Source organism: Pleurodeles waltl, chromosome 1_1, assembly GCF_031143425.1.
Source record: "Pleurodeles waltl isolate 20211129_DDA chromosome 1_1, aPleWal1.hap1.20221129, whole genome shotgun sequence".
Classification (NCBI taxonomy): Eukaryota; Metazoa; Chordata; class Amphibia; order Caudata; family Salamandridae; genus Pleurodeles; species Pleurodeles waltl.
Window position 1 is genome coordinate 445,761,657 of NC_090436.1, and position 18,987 is coordinate 445,780,643.

Consider the following 18,987-nt stretch of genomic DNA (forward strand, 5'->3'; position numbering starts at 1 on the left):
AGATTGGTAGGTGGGCCAGTACTCAGGATTATCATTCTCGACCTGGGTTACTCAACTTGTGGCATAGTCGTTTCTCGGACTGAGGTGAGTGGAGTCCCCTTACACTAGGTTTGTACTCTTGCGATCCAGGCCTCTCCCTATACTCTTCTTTAGCATATACAGGGATGCCATTCTGCCTATTTAGCTGCCACAGTGCTTCCAGCTGCACATGTGTGACATGTTTTCCTCATTAAAACTTGATTTGCACAATGTGCTGTCACGTTTGGGCGTTGGGAATCAGTTGTGTGGCTTGGTACATCCTCACATACATAACAACAGGGATGATGAAGACATGCAAAAGAGTAATGCCCCAGTTTCTGACCAGGAATCTTCATAATTCCTCACTACTGAAGTCCTCTTCTTGGCTATCTTCCTGAGAGTTGGACTGGGTGGTCAGCGTGGTTGGGGCTCTGCATTACCAGGAAACTCAATGAGGGGAACATTGTTGTGGTGAAGGACACAGGGCCTCAGGCTTAGAGAGGACAAAAAGGCTTACCTAGGAGGTGGAACCAAGAAAAAAGCAGTTTCCCAATTAGAATAAAGGAATATCTATCCACGATGACGGTTCTCCTTACATTTGTAAAGACTGTGATTGTGGGACCTCAAGGTAATGAAGATTGCCGGTAAGTAATTAGTAAATTAATGGTCCCATTACATTACGTTAACATTATAAGAACACTGCAAATGTTTCTAAAGAGTTGAGCTTGGAGTTTGTACCAAAGGTCCACAGCCTGTCCCACACACCACAGACAAATGTGCTATGGTGTCTTAACCAGATATCAAATTACCATTGGTATGCTTTGGTCATTAAATATGGTAGCACATAACATTCTGTATCGTCATTACCCACAAGTTCTTAAAGCTAAGTTTCCATGTGCTCAAAGTAAGGGTATGGCTCTCGGAACATATACAAAAATTGATCAACTTGGCTTATAGGTTTGTATTGCTCGATGCTTCAGACCATTATTACTTCTTGGTGTTATTCTTCAGTAAATAATTCCTGTGCAGAATCATGTACTTTCGTGTGGACAGCAATGTCAATACTAGAAATGCTCAGGTGCTTTATGCTTTCTTTGGTTTCGTTGTAGTACTGGTACTTTAAAAGGTTGTTCTTAATCCACCATCTTCATCTTCCGATTCACACTTAGAATACTACTTTGGTCTACTGAGCATATTTAGTTCTTCATTACTAATATCATGATGAGTCTTGCATTGCTGACCAGTAATAGTTGAGCCAAGCCAGATAAAAAATAAAATTTAAATTACTGTTTTTTGTGAGTATGATCTTAGTGTACATTTAAATACATTTAATATTCCCATACCACAGTTTTCATCTGTGAAGTCAGAAACACCATTGTGTTTGATGCATGTAAAACAGTTACTAGGGTCTCAATATATGAAGGTGGACATGCTGTTTGAAGTAGCTGTGTAATCTATTTCGTAGCATGTCTGTTTATAAAGCATTTTTTTTAATCTAAAGATTTTAATGTTATATCTTGCTGTAATAATAGTGACGCTATACTAGCGAATTTGTCAAGGTGTGCATTCGAGAACTTGTTGTTATCCAGCCAGTGGTGCATCATAGTTGCTTCCGGTGATGGTGGGAACAATTTAGATCCAAAACCTATAAGGGTGGACATATTCTGCCCAAGGCCAATAAGTATCTGTGAGATATGGATGACTCAAGGCCCCTCATCACGTTAAATGAGGGGGTTAAAACTGTCCAAAGCATTCCAGACTTTCACTGGCAGTCAGTACACAACTGTATCCTTTTCTCAAACAACAGCATCGGTTTGCAGATAAAACAAAATAGAAATCATTCTTCATCACTGTAAATTATTCAGCAGTTCTTTGCTTTGCAGACACCATCAGTGCACATGGGTCATTCATATTAATTGAATTAGATTCACTGTGCAGTGTAATCTTCTTATAAGCAGGTCCATTAGAATTATGCGATTTGGTGACCATCATGTTTTCCCCAAAATTATGGATTTGCCACATTTAGCAGATTTTAACAAACAAATTATTACTAACTCAAATAGATCAAGTTTACAAAAAAAAGTCTTGCGTGTTGCTGTGTAGTTGAAGGCCCATTTGAAAGTTGACTGGTCCCATCTCTGTTGCTTATTGTGTATTTGGGTGTTAAACAGCCACTAACGAGTTGAAACCTTTGCCCAGATAGCGTTAACCTGTGCAAAAATAAGGAAGTGATACTATCACAACATGTGCCACATTACACCACAAAACGTGCCTTTTCTTCCAGCATAATTTAGTCAATCCTGTTTCATAATATTGTCCTCTCTTCCGCATAAGTCGAGTGGCCCTGCTTATAAGGGAAGTGTCTAATTAGCTAGCAGAAAGTGTTTGACTAGAAAATGCTTGCCGCTTTTCCAGAAGGCAATGTAATGAGTACAGGATTCTCCAAAACAATATACAAAAGCATTCCCTAATTCATTGTAGAAGTCCACTCTTTTCTTAAATACAGGAAATAAATGATCATCAAAAATATAAAACCTTAATCAGTATTGCAATAAACCCATGAATTAAACATACAATACTTGGTTTTTGATATGGAGTAAATGAAGATAGCTCACATTTTTGCACTGAATCTAAGCTATATATTGACTCCCATTTACTCAATATTATTTGATAATCATTCATAAACTAAGTTTCAAATATTATAGAGTAATTAATATGGTTCCAAGGAACTGTGTTTCATCTCCGGTAAGGAAGATTCCAATATAAGTATAGCTTTGTACTGCTCTTGTTTCTAGTTTATTAATGAATCTTCCACAATCTTAAGAGCAGATAACTTCAGTTCTGAAAGAGAATAAACTCTTTCTTATACTATTCTAAGGTTTCTAACTACTCATTCAAAGAGCACCTTTAATATTTTAAGCACCTGTCGCCATAGTCATCTAGGCTACCTCTCTTGCAGAATTGCCTGATTTTTATATTAATGCAAACGTTATCCATCGTATCAAGTCTGATATAGACCTACTTTTCTGTTATGTTCACTCAAGGAAAACTCTCAGATTCACTAATCGAATGACTCAATATGTCCTTTTATTACAACCAAAAGGTACTTTTTACACCATATTTCACAAAGTTTACTCGAATTTTAGGGGGTGACATTGACCTTACCATACTTAGGATCCACCCTGTTTGCTAATGGTCTACAACACATTTAGCAAATCTCTAAATTCTGTGCATGTTCTAAGCATGTGTTCCCTAAGCTCATCTGTTACTATCTTAAAAAGTGCCAATGCCAATTAAATCATTCTTTAAATACCCTTCTCTACTTCCTGTTTGGGAAGTGGGAGTACTTTGTATAGGAAGTATAGGAATTTATTAATTCACTAGTATCTATGCAAATTGTTTGTTGAAAGATGACATTCAGAAACCTGAAATATTTAGAATAGTAACATGTAAGAAAAAGAGTATCCGTTCCCTGAATTTGTCACCCCTCCGTTGCCCACAACCCGTCTATAAATCGCACACAAATAGCACTGATTATTCCACTGTGCAAACTCCTATTTGACTTAGTGACTCGAAAATGCAGGACAATAAATCATTTTATGTTTAGACAAAACCACACGTCAGGCATATGTGATTTTGTATTTTGAATTAATGGCAATGTTTTTACTCTCTCCTCATAATGTAGGAGATACATTTGGGCAAAATTCAGAAATCGTATTGATAGACCTTTTTAAGAGTATTCAGGCCTCCCGTGCCCTCCGTTTCACCAGGACTTTCCTTTCACCTGATAATTCCCAGCCCAGAAATATTAAATTCAAATAGCGTATCATGGATTTTCTGAAATTCAGCTTATAACCTGCTTCTGCAAGTATTGTTGCTATCCTGTATACATGTTGAAGATGTTTGTTTAACTCTTTAACTGTAATGTACATGATCTATATAAGGGTGCACACTCAAGTCCACCTGTACATTTCAACGATACAGGCTCAAAAAACAGGACCTAGTTTTTATTCTTGATGTAATCTCATATATCCATACTTCATCCTACAAATGTCAATGATGCCAGATGGTATGATTCAGGAACTATGGCTTGTGTGAATAGCCCATTTCCTATGCCAGTAGTAGTTTTGCATGTTTGCATGTTAGTGACATAAGTAATCCAGTACTATGTGCATTTCTTACAGCATATATTTTACAATGCTGGTTCAGGTTACTCCTGCCCTGCACTAACATCCTGGATGTATCATTTTTCAAAACCAGAAAAATATGGGTGTTCGTTGAATCCTTTAATCGAGTCCAGGAAACCAAAAAGATTGTCAGCTCACTATCCCCTTTAATTTGAATCATTTTTTGTTAATTAGGTTCAGCTTATTCAAAATGCCTATCCAGTGTCTCTATCTGAATATAATCATTGATTTCCTCCATGATCAGCATTGTTTTTGGCTTCAGAAGGGCTATTGTGATTTCCTCCACGCTGTTTATCACCACCACCGCCCACTTCCCACTCATTAGCTGGACCCTCTTTTTTTCTGAGGGATCCTGCCTTGTTGTCACAGCTATTTTTTCTTTTGGAAGTACTATTTTAGTAGTTCTACATCTGATCACATTCGTCCACACTCCCCTGCTATTAGGTCTGTCTTTTATCGAATCCTTAGGAAGAAGGGGCATCCTTGAGGTCTCGTCTTTTATCTCAGGATCCTGAGAAAGCGAGAATACTGCTCATCAAAGGGTTAATATATCTCCCCAGCCCTAATTTGTATTTCTTGAGTTACACCTTCCTTGTGTTTTGTCTTTATTAAAATACTGGAATCTATTTTTCCTAAATTCACCCCGGGTTTTTGTAGACTCCCTTTCAGATCAATTTGCATTCTGTTTCTTTTCCTTCAGGTTTGTTTCATTCTTAGATTCGATTTATTTGTGACTTTTGTGTCTTTGTTGTCAGGATGTCTCTTCCAATGGACACATAAACTTTAAAAAAAATGTTCAGTAACTCCACATATTTTTCGTCATGAGAAGTCGCAAGATACGTTTGGCTATGACCAACATAGCTATAATACATTTAATAGTACCCAGCACTATTTCGGCTACAGTGTCTATGTAGCCTACTAATTTCAAACGCAGGTCCTTTGCAGGTGAGGCCCCATGCTCTCCTTGTATCTGCTTGATACAACTAGTGATGGCATCCCACAAGTAGACCTGTACTGTCTTTCAACTATGCTTCCACATGACTAGCATTGTTGCGGGCCTTGCACCACTCCTATGGGAAAGCACATATTCATTATTCAATGTTTATCCTGTGGGTTTCAGTGTGGATGAACCACCTCCAACTGATAAGTCTTCATAGCTTTCCAAAATGAAGTTTGATTTTGTTTGAATGGATATTGGGCCATTATTACATTTATAGTCTGCAGATTAATGGTAGTGACATTTGCATGTGCAGATGTCTGAACCATTTTTGTAACCTCAGTATACTGTTGTAATACACACTGCCTCAGCTGTCTGTATATTACTATATTCTTCCTTTCTGGTTGTGCTATATATGTAACTAGTGTAGGTCATGAATGCCCTACAGCGTTATAGTCCTACGCGCTCTGCATGTGTTACTTGCAGTAGACTTCCATGGAACAGTTTCATGTGTTCTATGTAAGTTAATGGCACTTCAGTGAATCTATGTGGGTCATAATGTGCTGAATGACCTAATATTGCATGATGTGTGAACAACCCTTTTGGATCCGAGCATCTATTGGAATCCATTAATACAATACCTAAGTGGCAACGTAAATTCTACCCTGTCAATAAAAATCCTCTTTCTTTCAAAAACCTGTCCCACACCTGAGCTAGAAACCACATGTGAAAGCTGCAGGTGTGTATTTGTTACATAACTAATGATAATTGAACATTAATGCCCACCACTAAGAGAAATAACGGCTATTAAATACTTTGCTCAAGCAATAATGGATCTGCGCTGCAGGCAAGCACTCATTATAATGGGGCAGCTTATCAAAATTAAAAAAAACATAATTGGCCACAACGAAAGGCAATAAAGCTATTACCTCCAGCCTGGTCATTAAATTGCCCACCTAAAACTAGGGATAGGCAGAGGTATAGCAGAGCTGACTCTCCACCCTAAGGCGTGCAGGCCTATTTCTGAGCCATGTCTAGCAGCACAGAACAACACAGACTTCAGGCACACCACCTCTTTCCACCAATCCAATGATCATTTGAAATAACGTACCGGAGAGGGGGACATCTCCTAGCCAGCCCATGCTCAGGCTCCACCCTATTTCATTGTAATGGGGCACTAAGCAGGAAGCCAAAAGGAAGCCTGAAAGCAACAACAAAACAAATGAGGAATAGGAAATAAACTGACTGGGTTTCTTATCCATGTCCCGGTACCAAAAAGAAACAAAAACTCACTGCAGGGGCAGTGAGTTGTTGGTCTTGAAATGTTTGATGAAGAAACCTATACAGGTACTTAATGCCCATAAATCAAACATGCTGCTTGGCTATCAAGGTTATAACATTCCATCTAGGGTGCCGATAATAATATTTGTATTTATTGATAGGTATCAAACACTAAGAAACAAAAACCCTGGATAATAGGTGTTCTTATTGCCCAACTCAAGGGTACGTGGCCATCCAGGCATCCAGATCTATGATCTGCAAGTCTGAGGGCATAATCCCATTAGGCCCACTAGGCTACCTGTTTGACCTGGCATCCCTGGCATGGTTTTCTCTGACATTTTGCCTTCTGTTCTCCTGTTTTTCTGACTTCATTTTTGCTGGCTTTAGGATTCTGTGCACTTTACCCCTGCTAACCAGTGCTTAAGTGCAGGTGGCAGTGGCTTATCCACAATTGGCATATTTATTTTACTGTGTAAGTCCCTTGTAAAGTGCACTGTATGTGTCCAGGGCTTGAAAATTAAATGCTACTTGTGGGCCTGCAGCACTGATTGTGCCACCCACTACAGTAGCCCTTCAAACATGCCTCTGACCTGCTCCTGCAGAGCCTGTATGTGCAGTTTTAAACTGCCATTTCGATCTGCCAAGTGTATCCACTTGCCAGGCCCAAACTTTTCTTTCTATTACATATACGTCACCCCTAAGGTAGGCCCTGGTTAGCCCAAAGGCAGGGTGCAGTGTATTTAAAAAGTTAGACATATACTTTTAAGTTTAACATGTTTTGGTAGTGAGAACTATTACATTTGTATTTCACTACTGCTAGGCCTTTGTCTCCCATATGTTGACATTGGGAGTAACTTGAAGCACCCTTTAAGTGTAATTTCCCACTGGGAAAATATACAAATTTGGAGTTTGAGGTCTCTGGACTCACAATTTAAAATCACTACTTATGGTGAAGTCAATTTTAAATTGTAAGCCTGAAAATGCCCTTTTAAAAAAGTTGGCATTTTCTTACTTTAACCCTTCTGTGCCTTTGCTTGTCCATTCCCTGTGCATTCCCTTTAGACAGTCACACACAAGGGGAGCTGGGGTGTGCCATTTGCATCCTGATGGCCCATCACCAGACTGATGGGTCTTCCTGGGCTAGATTTTAGGGCGCAGCTGACACTTGCCCCTAAATGGGGCAGTGCCGCTCCCCACACCAACGGCTGCATAGCCCCCTTTAGAGTGTCTGGAGCCAGGAAAGGAAGGACAGGCACCTTGTGCACTTCAGAGTCCTCTCTTTGACGACTCTTCCACTTCAAAGGCACAACTGAGTATAAGTACCGGACCCCAAGCCCCTCTAAATCAGTGCACTTTTGAATCTAACAGACCTTCTGCCAGGAAGAAGGGTGGCTGTGCTGCCAGGAAGGACTGCTACTTTGCTCAACTGCATTGCTGTGTTGGCCTGCTGCCTCTTGCCTGCAAATGAGAAGGACTGGACTTTGCTCTCTGTATCCTCTACAGAACCAAGTGACCTCAAGGGCCTGCTGGCTTGCACCCTGTTCTTGTATTCTCAAGGTCATCAAAAATTACCTGCAACTCTGCTCCTGCTGCTAGACGCTGCCATCTGTGAGTTCTACCCTTGCCTGATGTGCCAGTCCAGTCCTGGGCCTTAGATATGGATTTCCAGGTATTTCCCTGCAAGAATCAATGCTTCCGAACCATTGCAGCGCTCAGTACCAACACAGTGCCCTCTGCCGCATTGCTGATTCGATGATGACGTGGGATCCTGCTGCGAGGTCTGCTGACGGTGCAGCACTAATCCAAGGACATTGCTGCAGGGCTTAGTGAGGAATCATTATGTACATCCCAGCGGAGATCAACGCTGATGCGGGACCAAGCTGCAAGGCTCAACAGCGACATATTGCTCCTCAACGCCGATGTGTGCTCCATCCAAGGTACTTTTTCAGAGGGCCTGAACTTTGGATTTACCTCTTTCTAGCGCGACCTGAAGTAACCGTTCAGTGCTATTGACTTTATAGCAGTACATTACAGTTTTAGTTTTAAAAATTCATATCTTGAGTTCTACTCATTTGATTTTTTGTCGATTTGGTCTTGTTTTACTCAGATAAATATTGTCTATTTTTCTAAACTTTTTGTGGTGTCTTTCACTATGTTACTGTAATTAAGGGTTGCAGAAATACTTTACACATTGCCATTTAAGTTAAGCCTGACTTCTTTGTGCCAAGCTACCAGACGGTGAGCACAAGTTAATTTAGGGTGCGTATCGGACTTACCCTGACTAGGACTGTGGTACCTATTTGGACAGGGTGCATACCTCTGCCAACTAGTGCCCCGGTTTCTAGCGCTACCTAAGTACAGGAAATCTATATTTCTGCCTTGTTTTCCTCGAAATGATTGGGACTTAGATGGCTGGCAAATTTGACTGCGACTGAGTTTGCGACTAGTAAACAGTCTCCAACTATATGTGCCATTCCTTAAATGTTGAAAGTGGTTTGGCTCTTAAATTGGTATGATCGAGTTTTTTTTTATTAGTCCACTATAAATTGCACACAGATAGCACCGGCAGCCTTAATGTCAACATCCAAGTGTGCGCCCACTGCTATGTTCTCCCGCTCAATTTAGAACCAACCCAGCAACACTTGCTTATGAACACCCATGTGGCTATCCAAGCCAGACCTATGTGTAAAAAAATAAAAACTGAATACATTTTCATATTTAAAACGCAAATGCTAGATTTAACCTTAGCTAATCAGTAACCATGGGTCTGATTTACATTTTGGCGGTAGGACCGTCCTCCGCCAGAGCGACAGAGTAATTTGCTTCACCGCCCATGCGGAGGTGCTGGTGGCCAACTTTTGAAATGTTCATCGACCCACAAGGCATTTCAAGTATTGACAAGAACCATTGTCAAGGCAGTTCCTGCCAGTGCATTGTAACTTTGCTGGATGGCTCTGTCAAACATGACCGAGCCTTATGACAAAGGTACATTTTTTTTATTTAAAAAAAGAAAGGACCTGATTTAAATCTTGGTGTTCCACCAGTTCTCTGCCATGGCAGTGTAGTGCTCCGTCACCCTGATGGAGGTGCTGCCGGCCAATTTTTAAATGTCTGTCTACCTGGCTGACATTTCAAGCATTGACAGGAACTGCTGCCCACGTGATTTCTGTCAGTGCATTCTAACTTTGCTGACCTGATGGAGCCTTACGCGTCGACACCAGTATTGTCAAGGAGCCAGATTAAAAAAATGGACAATGCCTTAAGTGAATGCTCTAGCAGCTAAATAAGCGGAGACCCTCAAAGAAATATACGTGTCTTTGTGTATGGCTACCTGATGAGTCGATTATTGCTTGGAAATTCAATTACATAACCTCTAGTGGACAGTTCGAACTAAACCACAGTTAAACTATGGTTCTGATAGGCCGAGTGATGTCATAAACAAATGAATGGCAAACGTTATATATGAAATCGTATGAATAATAATACTCTTTTTTATGAAAAGGAGATGGATGAATGTTTGTGCGCATATTAAAATATTTGTGTTTCACAATAAATGCAAAATTGATTAGAAAGTGCAGGATTGCTGATTTTTATTATTTAAATAGATGATACATTCTTTCCTTTTTACGCAAGTTGCATCTCATAAACAGATTTTGTGATGTTTGTTTGAGGAGTAATTATTGAAGTTCTCGGTCCTGTTTCTAGTTTTTTTGTTAGATAGTACTTCTAAATTAGGTGGGCAGCCATATAACCAAATCGTTGACGGCCCTTACCCTGTTAGAGCTGTTGGAGAAGTTTGACCATGGCAGAGGCCGAGTATTCTCCGCTGTCATCAAAATATGGTCTGCCCAAAACAAAATCGGCAGAGTGGACCATAATGTTGGTGGGGATGAAACTCCTTCACCATTGGAATGGAGTTCCTTCTCGAGCAACATTAAAATCGGGCCCTATGTCTTGCAAGTTGCATTATGTTTAAATCTAAAATGTAAGTTACACGTTACAAGTGAGAAGATGAGGTTAGGCTGTAGATTATCCTTTAGTGACTATTTTTGAGAATCACAGTCAGCTTATTGGTGTGTTTAATTATTTTAATCCCAACCATTCTTTGGATTACAAAAGCAATCCAATAACGTATTAATAACTCCTGATCTCTTCGTCAGATTTACTATTTTGTGTCATTTTAATAATAGAAGTGTATTTCATTAACTAAATTTGTTTGGGTTTTAGGAGATGGCAAACCCCTCTAGTTAAGCTTAGTTCCCATCACTTTGCAGAACTGTCAAGGGTTTCGCAGAATGTTCATTTCCTCCCCTCTCTTACTGACAGACCCTCACTCTTTCTTCATGAACTAATACTTCAGTGCAATATGGCATTAATGGCATGAAAGATGTTACTGTCTCATAGGTGCTTCTAGGCCTTTTGTCAGAGTCTTTGTCAATCATCAGAGATTACTGGGCACCAACAATCAAATTCAATTCAAAAATATTTGACAACATCTGCATATGGGCCAACATGATTTTAAAATTAAAAAGAAAGCAAGCAAAATACTGACATAATATATACCTGTAGGGTACACATTACTGTCGCAACATATACCTGTAGGATCAGTATACCCAGCAAGTAACATATTGGGACAATTAACAGATGTCATATACACACCACAAAATCTGGATATTCTCAGGAGCGGCTCTCCATAAAGCAGCCCTTTTATGATGTATAAACATTAGGACCATATTTCATAGTTGCCAAACAAATAAATGTTGTAGAAGCAGTAACACCTATCTCTGTATCAGATAGGCCACAGTACTAAGAAGATAGCTTTCAGTCTCGGGAGGTCATGGGAGTGAAGGGTCTATAATTAAATACACAATTGGAGGAGCCCTAGGGAGAGGTTAGGCACACCTAAAACAATGCTCTTCTCTGATTAGCAAGGGCCATGAAACAAGCGTTTGGACGTTTCTGAACTTTGCTAGCACTGGCTGAATATAAACATAGTACTAGAACCACGAGATAAGAAACATTGATACTTTATTTCATTGCATTTGTGACGGATACTACAGGTTGAGTAAAGCCATAGCTGGTAAAAATGAGTTATATCTTATCAGTACCACCTGTTGAGGTGGTACATTTTCAAGTCCATTTATTTAAGGAAGGGCTTAGTAACGCTTAAAATGTATCACTCAGACGTTTCAGTAGGTTATGATTTAGTTCAGGGAATTGATTATAGAAAATTATAACAGCAGGTCGTAAAAGTGTCCCTGGTCCCCAGTCTCCTCAAGGTTGTCCTGGCTGATAATATCTATTTTATCTAATTGTGAATTAAAACTTAAGTCATCGTTAAAGCAATTGTCTGCCGAACTAGTAATGTTGGTGTTTATAATTTCTTTATATGGACAGTCTCACATTGATATCATTGCCTTGATTTACTGAGGGTTGGGTGAGTCCGCATGCAGTGCTGCACAATTTCATAATTGCAACTAGTTTGACCTAGTGCTTTGTGCCACACTAACGCCCACTCAAAATGTCAGGAGGTAACCACTCCCAGCTATTTAGCCTAGGTTATAGGCTGCCTATGCATTTATGTGAACAAGCATACTACAGCTACATATCAGTATCTCTTGCTTATTCTGGATTCCCCATTTTGACTACGGGTTTTGTGTAGCTCACAAGTGAGTAGGTAACAGTTCACAATGATATGAGGTGCAAGCATTTGAAGCAGAAGGGGCTTTATTAACTGCTCATTTTCTATTGGTTGTAAAAGTGTCAGAAACTAATTGTTTACTTATTTAACCAATTCCCTTCATTTAACATTTTTACCATCTTTGGTGTCAGTGAGAAATAGTAAAGATGCTATTACTGTCAGTTTTCAAATAGGATTTGTTGCTCCTCCTGCATTAGTGAGAGGGCTATGGTATTCTGTTCCCCACATTCCCTCAACTGAAGAAATGCAATTTTAATTCAGTGGTGTAAAAGGTAAACGGAACAATGCACCCCAACCCTCAGTGTTTCGTTATTTCATTTAGAACGCATAACCCGGAGTTTACAGGCAAAGTTGTTGTTGGTAAATCTACTTCTCTTTACACAGTATGTCAGTGGTAAGCGAGAGTGTTTGGGTAATATCAGGAGTTACTCACTGTGATCAATTCAGCATTTGTAATTGAGGGCAAACTGATATAGCGCTAGATGTACTAAACATGTTTCTGTTAGCACACGCTCCGATTAGGCTTTTGTGAATTTACAATGCTTTTTCAGATGTACTAATCACATTTTAGCATCCAGAAATGTTTTTCCAGCATCTAAAATGAGATTGTGAAGTATACCTAATCGGTATCTGAAGTGACTTAGGGCCATATGTACGAACACATTTTCCCATAGACACAGAATGGGCAAAACCCTTTGATACATCTGGCCCTTATTGTAGCCATCCCTTCCCAATACCGAATCGATATGCTATGTAGCAATGTTTTGCGACCAAAACCCAATAGCAAAACATTGAAAAGTTAAAGAGACCTCAAAGAGGTCGTAACCCATTCACAGAATGGTAGGGGTGCTGTTGTTAAACCTTCCTCTTTATGAATTTAAAAAAGAACATTTTCCGGGGCGGGGAAGAATAGGCAGTAATCCATGGGACTGCTACCTGCTCTCAAACAAAAAATATTTTCTTTTTAAACCCAGATTGCTGGTGTTGTTTGTGTTGCATGCACATTACACACTAAAATAACATTGTTGTTCTGTTTTATGTCTTCAGTGTCCTTTGTCAAGATGATCCGGATGATACGCACTACAGCCTGGAAGATATAATTCCCTTGGTGAGTGTGAGATTGCCAGAAGCCTGTTCAGGTTTTTATCTTGCTTATAAATAAGTCACAGTAGTTACAATTAACAAAGGGTACATCGCCTGGATAGCTCCTGCACCTGGTACCAGCCTAGGCCAGGCCAGTTGTAACCCCATCTAGCTCATTCCCACTTATAAATTACTTCGAGCAGCCTCAAACTGTGGGTACTTGTGCACACAAACAAAATAAATTGACACTCAATTATTCCTATTAAATGCTGGGCTCAAATCCATCCTCTTTCCCTGCCCAGGAGCGCCGTAAACCCACCGTTTTAGCAGCTAAAACGGGGCCAGAGTTCTCGATGGACCCTCTCCTGTCTGCAGTTCGGTAGTAAAAAGGCCCTAATTAATGTGAAAGGGTGGTTGGTTAGTTGGGTGGTTCAGTGAGTGAACGGACCGATGGATAGGTGTGTGAGTGAAAAAGTGGATGGATGGCAAATGATGGATGGCTGGATAGATGAAAGAGTGGAGGGAGAGAATTGATGAGTGGGTGGATAGGGCTTGAGATGGATGTATAGGTTTGGCTATGAAGGGGTGGACGGACAGAAGGGTGGAAGACTGAAAGATTGAATGCATGACAGAATATAAAGGTGAAATTCTGGGTATCAGATGGGGTGGTTCGAAGGATGAATGGATAGATACTTGGAAGAGAAAAGAGAACTCTTCTTTTGAGGGTTGTGGTGACTTGCACTGTTTGCTTAGTGCCATTAGAGCTTTGGTCTGAAGTGTTTTTTTTTTTTAATCTGGCTATTCCTTTGTCTCTACCTGATAAAATGATGTGTCGCTGTCAGTATTCACTCTTTCAGTGACATACTCAGTTAATTAACTACCATAAAACATAATTTAACTATTTCACTTTCATCATCATAGTAAGGTCTGGCTTGCATTTTCAGTTACTAGGCAGATCTAGTAGTTGTGCTACCGCCACCGGACACGATGAATGTCATCAGCTGCCCAGCAGAAGCATCTCAGGGGCTGCAGGGCTCGACAGCAGCCCAGCGGCAGTAGCAGGGTAGCCACCAGGTGCGCTCAATCTGAACAGTGGTGCAGAGGTAGGAAATACACCGGGTGCGCTAAATGTGAACCGCGGCCTTGTAGCAGCTGCAGGGCAGCTACTGGGGATGCTGAAAATGGGTGCTAGACGCCAAAGGGTGAGTCTTCTAGTAGAAACAAAATGTTACCATTACAAGAATGACTATTTGGGCTGGCGTATAATTTTTTTTTTTGTGTTGCAATTTTTTATTGTAAAAGCATAACAGAGGTACAGGAATGCAATACAGGACCGTGCATGACGATGTGGTTGGTAACGCCCAGTAGAGGGAGGGGAGAGGGCCGTGGCGACAGTGTGAGGTGATATTGGTGTGTTGGCGGGGAGTATGACCAGGCGGGTTAGGTACTAGGAGGGTAAAGGGCAACCCAGGGTGAAGGCCAGTATTGAATGGTATGTTTGGGGGGTTGGGATAGGCAATGAGCATATCCACGGGTGGCAGACAGGCATAAGGGGCAGCAACAGATTAGGATCATAATTATTGCCGTGACAGGTCCAAAAGGGGGGGTACGGGTGAGAGGAGGGAAGAAGAAGAGAAGGGGAGAAGCAAACTAGGAAGAGGGAAAGAGATGCTAAGAGTGGGTGGGAGGTGAGGGGGCAGATAGGAACAGCAAAATGATTCCATTAACAATACCTTAGAGGAGCGGGAGAGCAAGAGGGTACAGGAAACGTAGAGAGGAGCAGGAGGGAGGATATGAGTGTCAGGTGGGACCGGGGTGGAGGGAACGAGGAAGGGGAGTAGAGTAGCGAAATCTCACCGTCACTCTGTCAGTCAGTCGCTGGGATTAGGGATGTCGGGCAAGTTTTATTGGGGGTCATCCAAAAAGAAAGGTGCTCATGCCTGTAGGAATGCTGCTGATTGATCTTATAAATTATAAATGACGCAATTGTGAGCTGCCACCTGTATCATTGCCACTGTAAAGTCTTCCTGCGAGGGCGGAATGTGGGATCTCCATTGGTGGAGGACACATATTTTGGCAGTCGCAAGGGCTGTATGCAAGTGGCATTGTTGAGAGCGGGAGAGGAGCCTCCCATATCAAGTAGGAGCATCAAGAAGTGCGGGAGGGGCATCTTCAGGGTCACAATGGACTCCAGAACTGTCCCCACAGCCACCACAAGAATGACATGCTAGGAGTAAGATGACCATCCGCACTGCTTGCGCCCTGCCACACATGGACAAATGTAACCATTTGTTGAGGTCCGTGTCCATGAGGGCAATGAGAGGGTCTTGATTATCTATGGTCATCTGCTCCAGGCCCTGGTTGATGAGGATCCCCAGATATTTGAGACGTGACGGTATCCATCCAAAGAGGTGGCCCTGAAGAGCCGCCCACGTGGTGATGCAGGAGAGAGGCAATGCCTCACTCTTGTCCCAACTCACCCGGTAGCCGGATAGGGCAGCAAAGCAGTCAGTAATTTCTAATAGGGCCGGGAGGGAGTGATCCAAGTCCTGCACAGTGAGTAGAATGTCATCCGCGTACAACCAGATCCTGGACTCTCCCCCCTGGAGGGATATCCCAGTTAGAAGGGGTGACTGGCAAATTGTCGCCCCCAAGGCTCCATTGCCAAGAGGAATAGGAGTGGGGAACGCAGGCAGCCCTGCCCTTTGCCCCTCTGAATCGGAAAAGGGTCAGGCAGGAAGCTTATGCAATTGACCTGGGACGTGGGGCTGTCATATAGCAAGCAAACTTTGGCAATTAATTGGTCTCCCAGCCCGAACACAGCGTTGCAAAGAAGTACTCCCCATTCAGTGTGATCAAACGCCTTTTCGGCATGGGTAAGAGTAGGAAGATGGTTTCTGGAAGTGCAACCTGGTACAAATCCCACCTGGGTGGAGTGTATCAAGGATGGTATGCCCTTGCGTAGGAGGGCCGCTAGGACACTGGTGAGAATTATGACATCGCTGTGTAAGAGGGAGTTGGGCCTTTCACTGCCACACAGGAGTGGGTCTCTTCCCGGTTTAGGGAAGACTGCTATCACTACCTGTTGTTGGAGATCAATGTGAGAGAGCCCGACTGTTGAGCTTTCAGGAAGGCCACATGTAGGAAATCGATGACCTCTTCCCCAGCCCATTTGTGAAACTTTGCAGGGAAGCCGTCTTCTCAAGGTGGTTTATGATATGATATGGAATGTTGGCAGTCGCCTGTGCAATCTCTATCTTGCTGATTTCACATCCCAGAAGGGCCCAGCATTCTTCCAACAGGCAGGGGAGTCATATCCCTTCCAAGAAGGCATCCACTCTTTCAGTGTTGGCTGCCGTCTCCAGAGTATGTAGTGTTCGATAGAGCTTTACAAACTCATTGACAATGTCCTTCGGGCCCAGTGTAGACCTCGCCCGCTGGATATTGAATAACCAGGATAGCCTGCTCTGCCTCTAACTGGAGCAACTGAGCCACCAGGAGATATCCAGCCTTTTCCCCTTGCTCTTAGTGGTGGCCCTTCAACCGTTGTAGGGCGTACTCTTCCTTGGACATGTACAATTCGTTAAGAGCCATATGTGCTTGTTCTAGACAATGTCTCACAAGGGATGAGGGGTGGGTCATATTTAGGCGGATGAGGGATGCAATATCAGCTTCCAGGTCTTTTTGGTGGGCAACCTTCTGTTTGTTTGATATCGGTTAATCTTGCATCATTTGGTCCCGTATGGTGGCTTTTGTGGCCACCCATAGCACCCTATCCCTTATTGTCTGACAGATATGTGGAGATGTGTGCTCACAGTAGACTTGCCTTGGAGGGGTACGGTATCAGTGTACGGCCAGGCACCATGGCTTACGACCTGAGTAGGCTGGGCCCATGTCCATGGATAACAAGCTTGGAGCATGGTCGGAGAGCGCAACCTCCAGAATCTTAGAATCACGGATATGTGTCACCACTTTTTGGGAGACTAAAAAGTAGTCCAGCCGGGATTTAATGCCACGCGCCCTTGTAAGGAAAATATATTCCCTGTCCGCCGGGTAAGCCAATCTCCAGTGGTCCACAGCCCATGGTTAGAGAATATGTCTTCTAGTAGAACTCTGTCCAAGTTGGTACCCGCATCAGTGAGACCTGTCCTGTCCAGTATCGCTTCCCGAGTGAGGTTCCAGTCACCCCTGAACAAGCACCTTAAGGGCCCTGTAGGAAAGTGCCCCTTTTAGCATGGTTACCCCCCACTTTTTGCCTGATGTATCATGCTAATATGACTGAGTGTGTGCTGGGATCCTGCTAACCAGGCCCCAGCACCAGAGCAATAGGCAGCACATAGGGACCAAAGCGTATGCATGTAGATAGCCAGATACGCAGCTGTCCATTTGAGGACAACCATCTCACTTGTGTGCTCCTAGCAGGACGTCTACATGAGCAGGATGCAGCAGGTCTCAACAATGTCAGTCTGCAGCAGAGATGGGCTTCAGAAGGGATTGCGTTTTGTCCCTGTCCTGGTTCTGGGTGACGTGTGCCACTGCCTGAAGTGCTAGTTCTTGGTCCCCCATGGGTCATGCTGCCCTCGCAGGGTCTGTACCCCTGTGGTGTGTCCCGCCAGTCTTGGCAACCGGTCACCATGGGGAGCATGGTGGGGTGGTGATGTCCATGGGCGACCATCTAGCGCCATGGATGTTTCTGGTGGAGTGATCCCCATGTTCTGGGCAGAGAGTCTGTCCAGGAAGAGGTGCAGGTCCTCTGGGTCGAAGAAGTCCCTCAATTTCCCGTCCTTAGTTATCCATATTTGAGCAGGTACAAGAAAGACTGAATTTTATGCCCAGTTGACAGAGCCGAGGTCGGAGGGAGAGGAATGCTTTATGACGGTCATGGGTTTCTCAGCAGAAGTCTGCGGCAATGCGTAGTTCATGTGGGCCATTGTGAGAAGCTGTCCTGCCTGCCTCAAGAAGCAGGCAATGAGGGGGCAGGGCCGCAATGAGCGGTCCGGATGTGCTGGGCCCACGCAGTGTGCTCTCTGGATCTCTAAAGGGGGGTGTCAAAGACGAGACCAGTGAGGGTAGGGAGGGTATTCCTGAGGAAGCCTCTGACATTAGTCCCCTCCAGGCACTCCGGGAGACTGAAGATGCGGATGTTGTCCCTGCAGTTCCTGTCTTCCAAGTCAATGTCCTTGCTGCAGAGTAATAAAAGTTCTTGATCTTGTTCCGATACTGTGTTCAGGCAGTCCTCCACTGTCACCACGTGTTGCTCCAGTCCTGTCACATGGTGTTGGAATCCCGTGATATCCATGTGAATGGATTTAGTCCCAGCTGTCAATGCAGCGATATTAGAGACCATTCCTTCCAGTGGGCGAACCACTGCTATTTCCTTCAGGATACAGTCCATGATAGCAGTTGGTGTTGAGCTGGCTGGTGATTCTGGCTCGTATGTTATCGGCGGTTGCCAGGTAGTGTCCATGGTGCAGGGTTGGAGTAGTGCTTCTGAGAAGAAAAGTTGCTGCATGAGTTTGCCTGTGGGTTTAATGGTGCTTTTGCCAGGGGACATTTCTGGTCCAGTTCCCCAGGGTCACAGCAGCATGCCATAGCCCTCAGTGCCTGCCACTAGCTAGGAGTGTTCAGGGACCAGAGTCTTCTTGAGGGAGCTGGAGGGACTGTGCATGCCAACTTTTGTCCAGGAAGGCTGCCACATGGGGGGAGTACTGCACTTCAGTCCTGTGTCTCCAGTGGTGAGGGTTGTTCCTGGGTCGTCCTTCTGCTCTGGGAGGGTGCAG

At 43.1% G+C, this 18,987-nt stretch overlaps 1 protein-coding gene across 1 annotated transcript in view; it reads left to right on the forward strand.

The window, feature by feature from the left end:
- The window catches only part of RASGRF2 (Ras protein specific guanine nucleotide releasing factor 2), a 1,901,930-nt gene that overhangs the window by 1,500,999 nt on the left and 381,944 nt on the right, over window positions 1-18,987 (forward strand). The window contains exon 20 of the mRNA XM_069224559.1: window positions 13,172-13,232. Coding sequence (XP_069080660.1) covers window positions 13,172-13,232 — 61 coding nt within the window. The remainder of the gene's footprint in view (window positions 1-13,171; window positions 13,233-18,987) is intronic.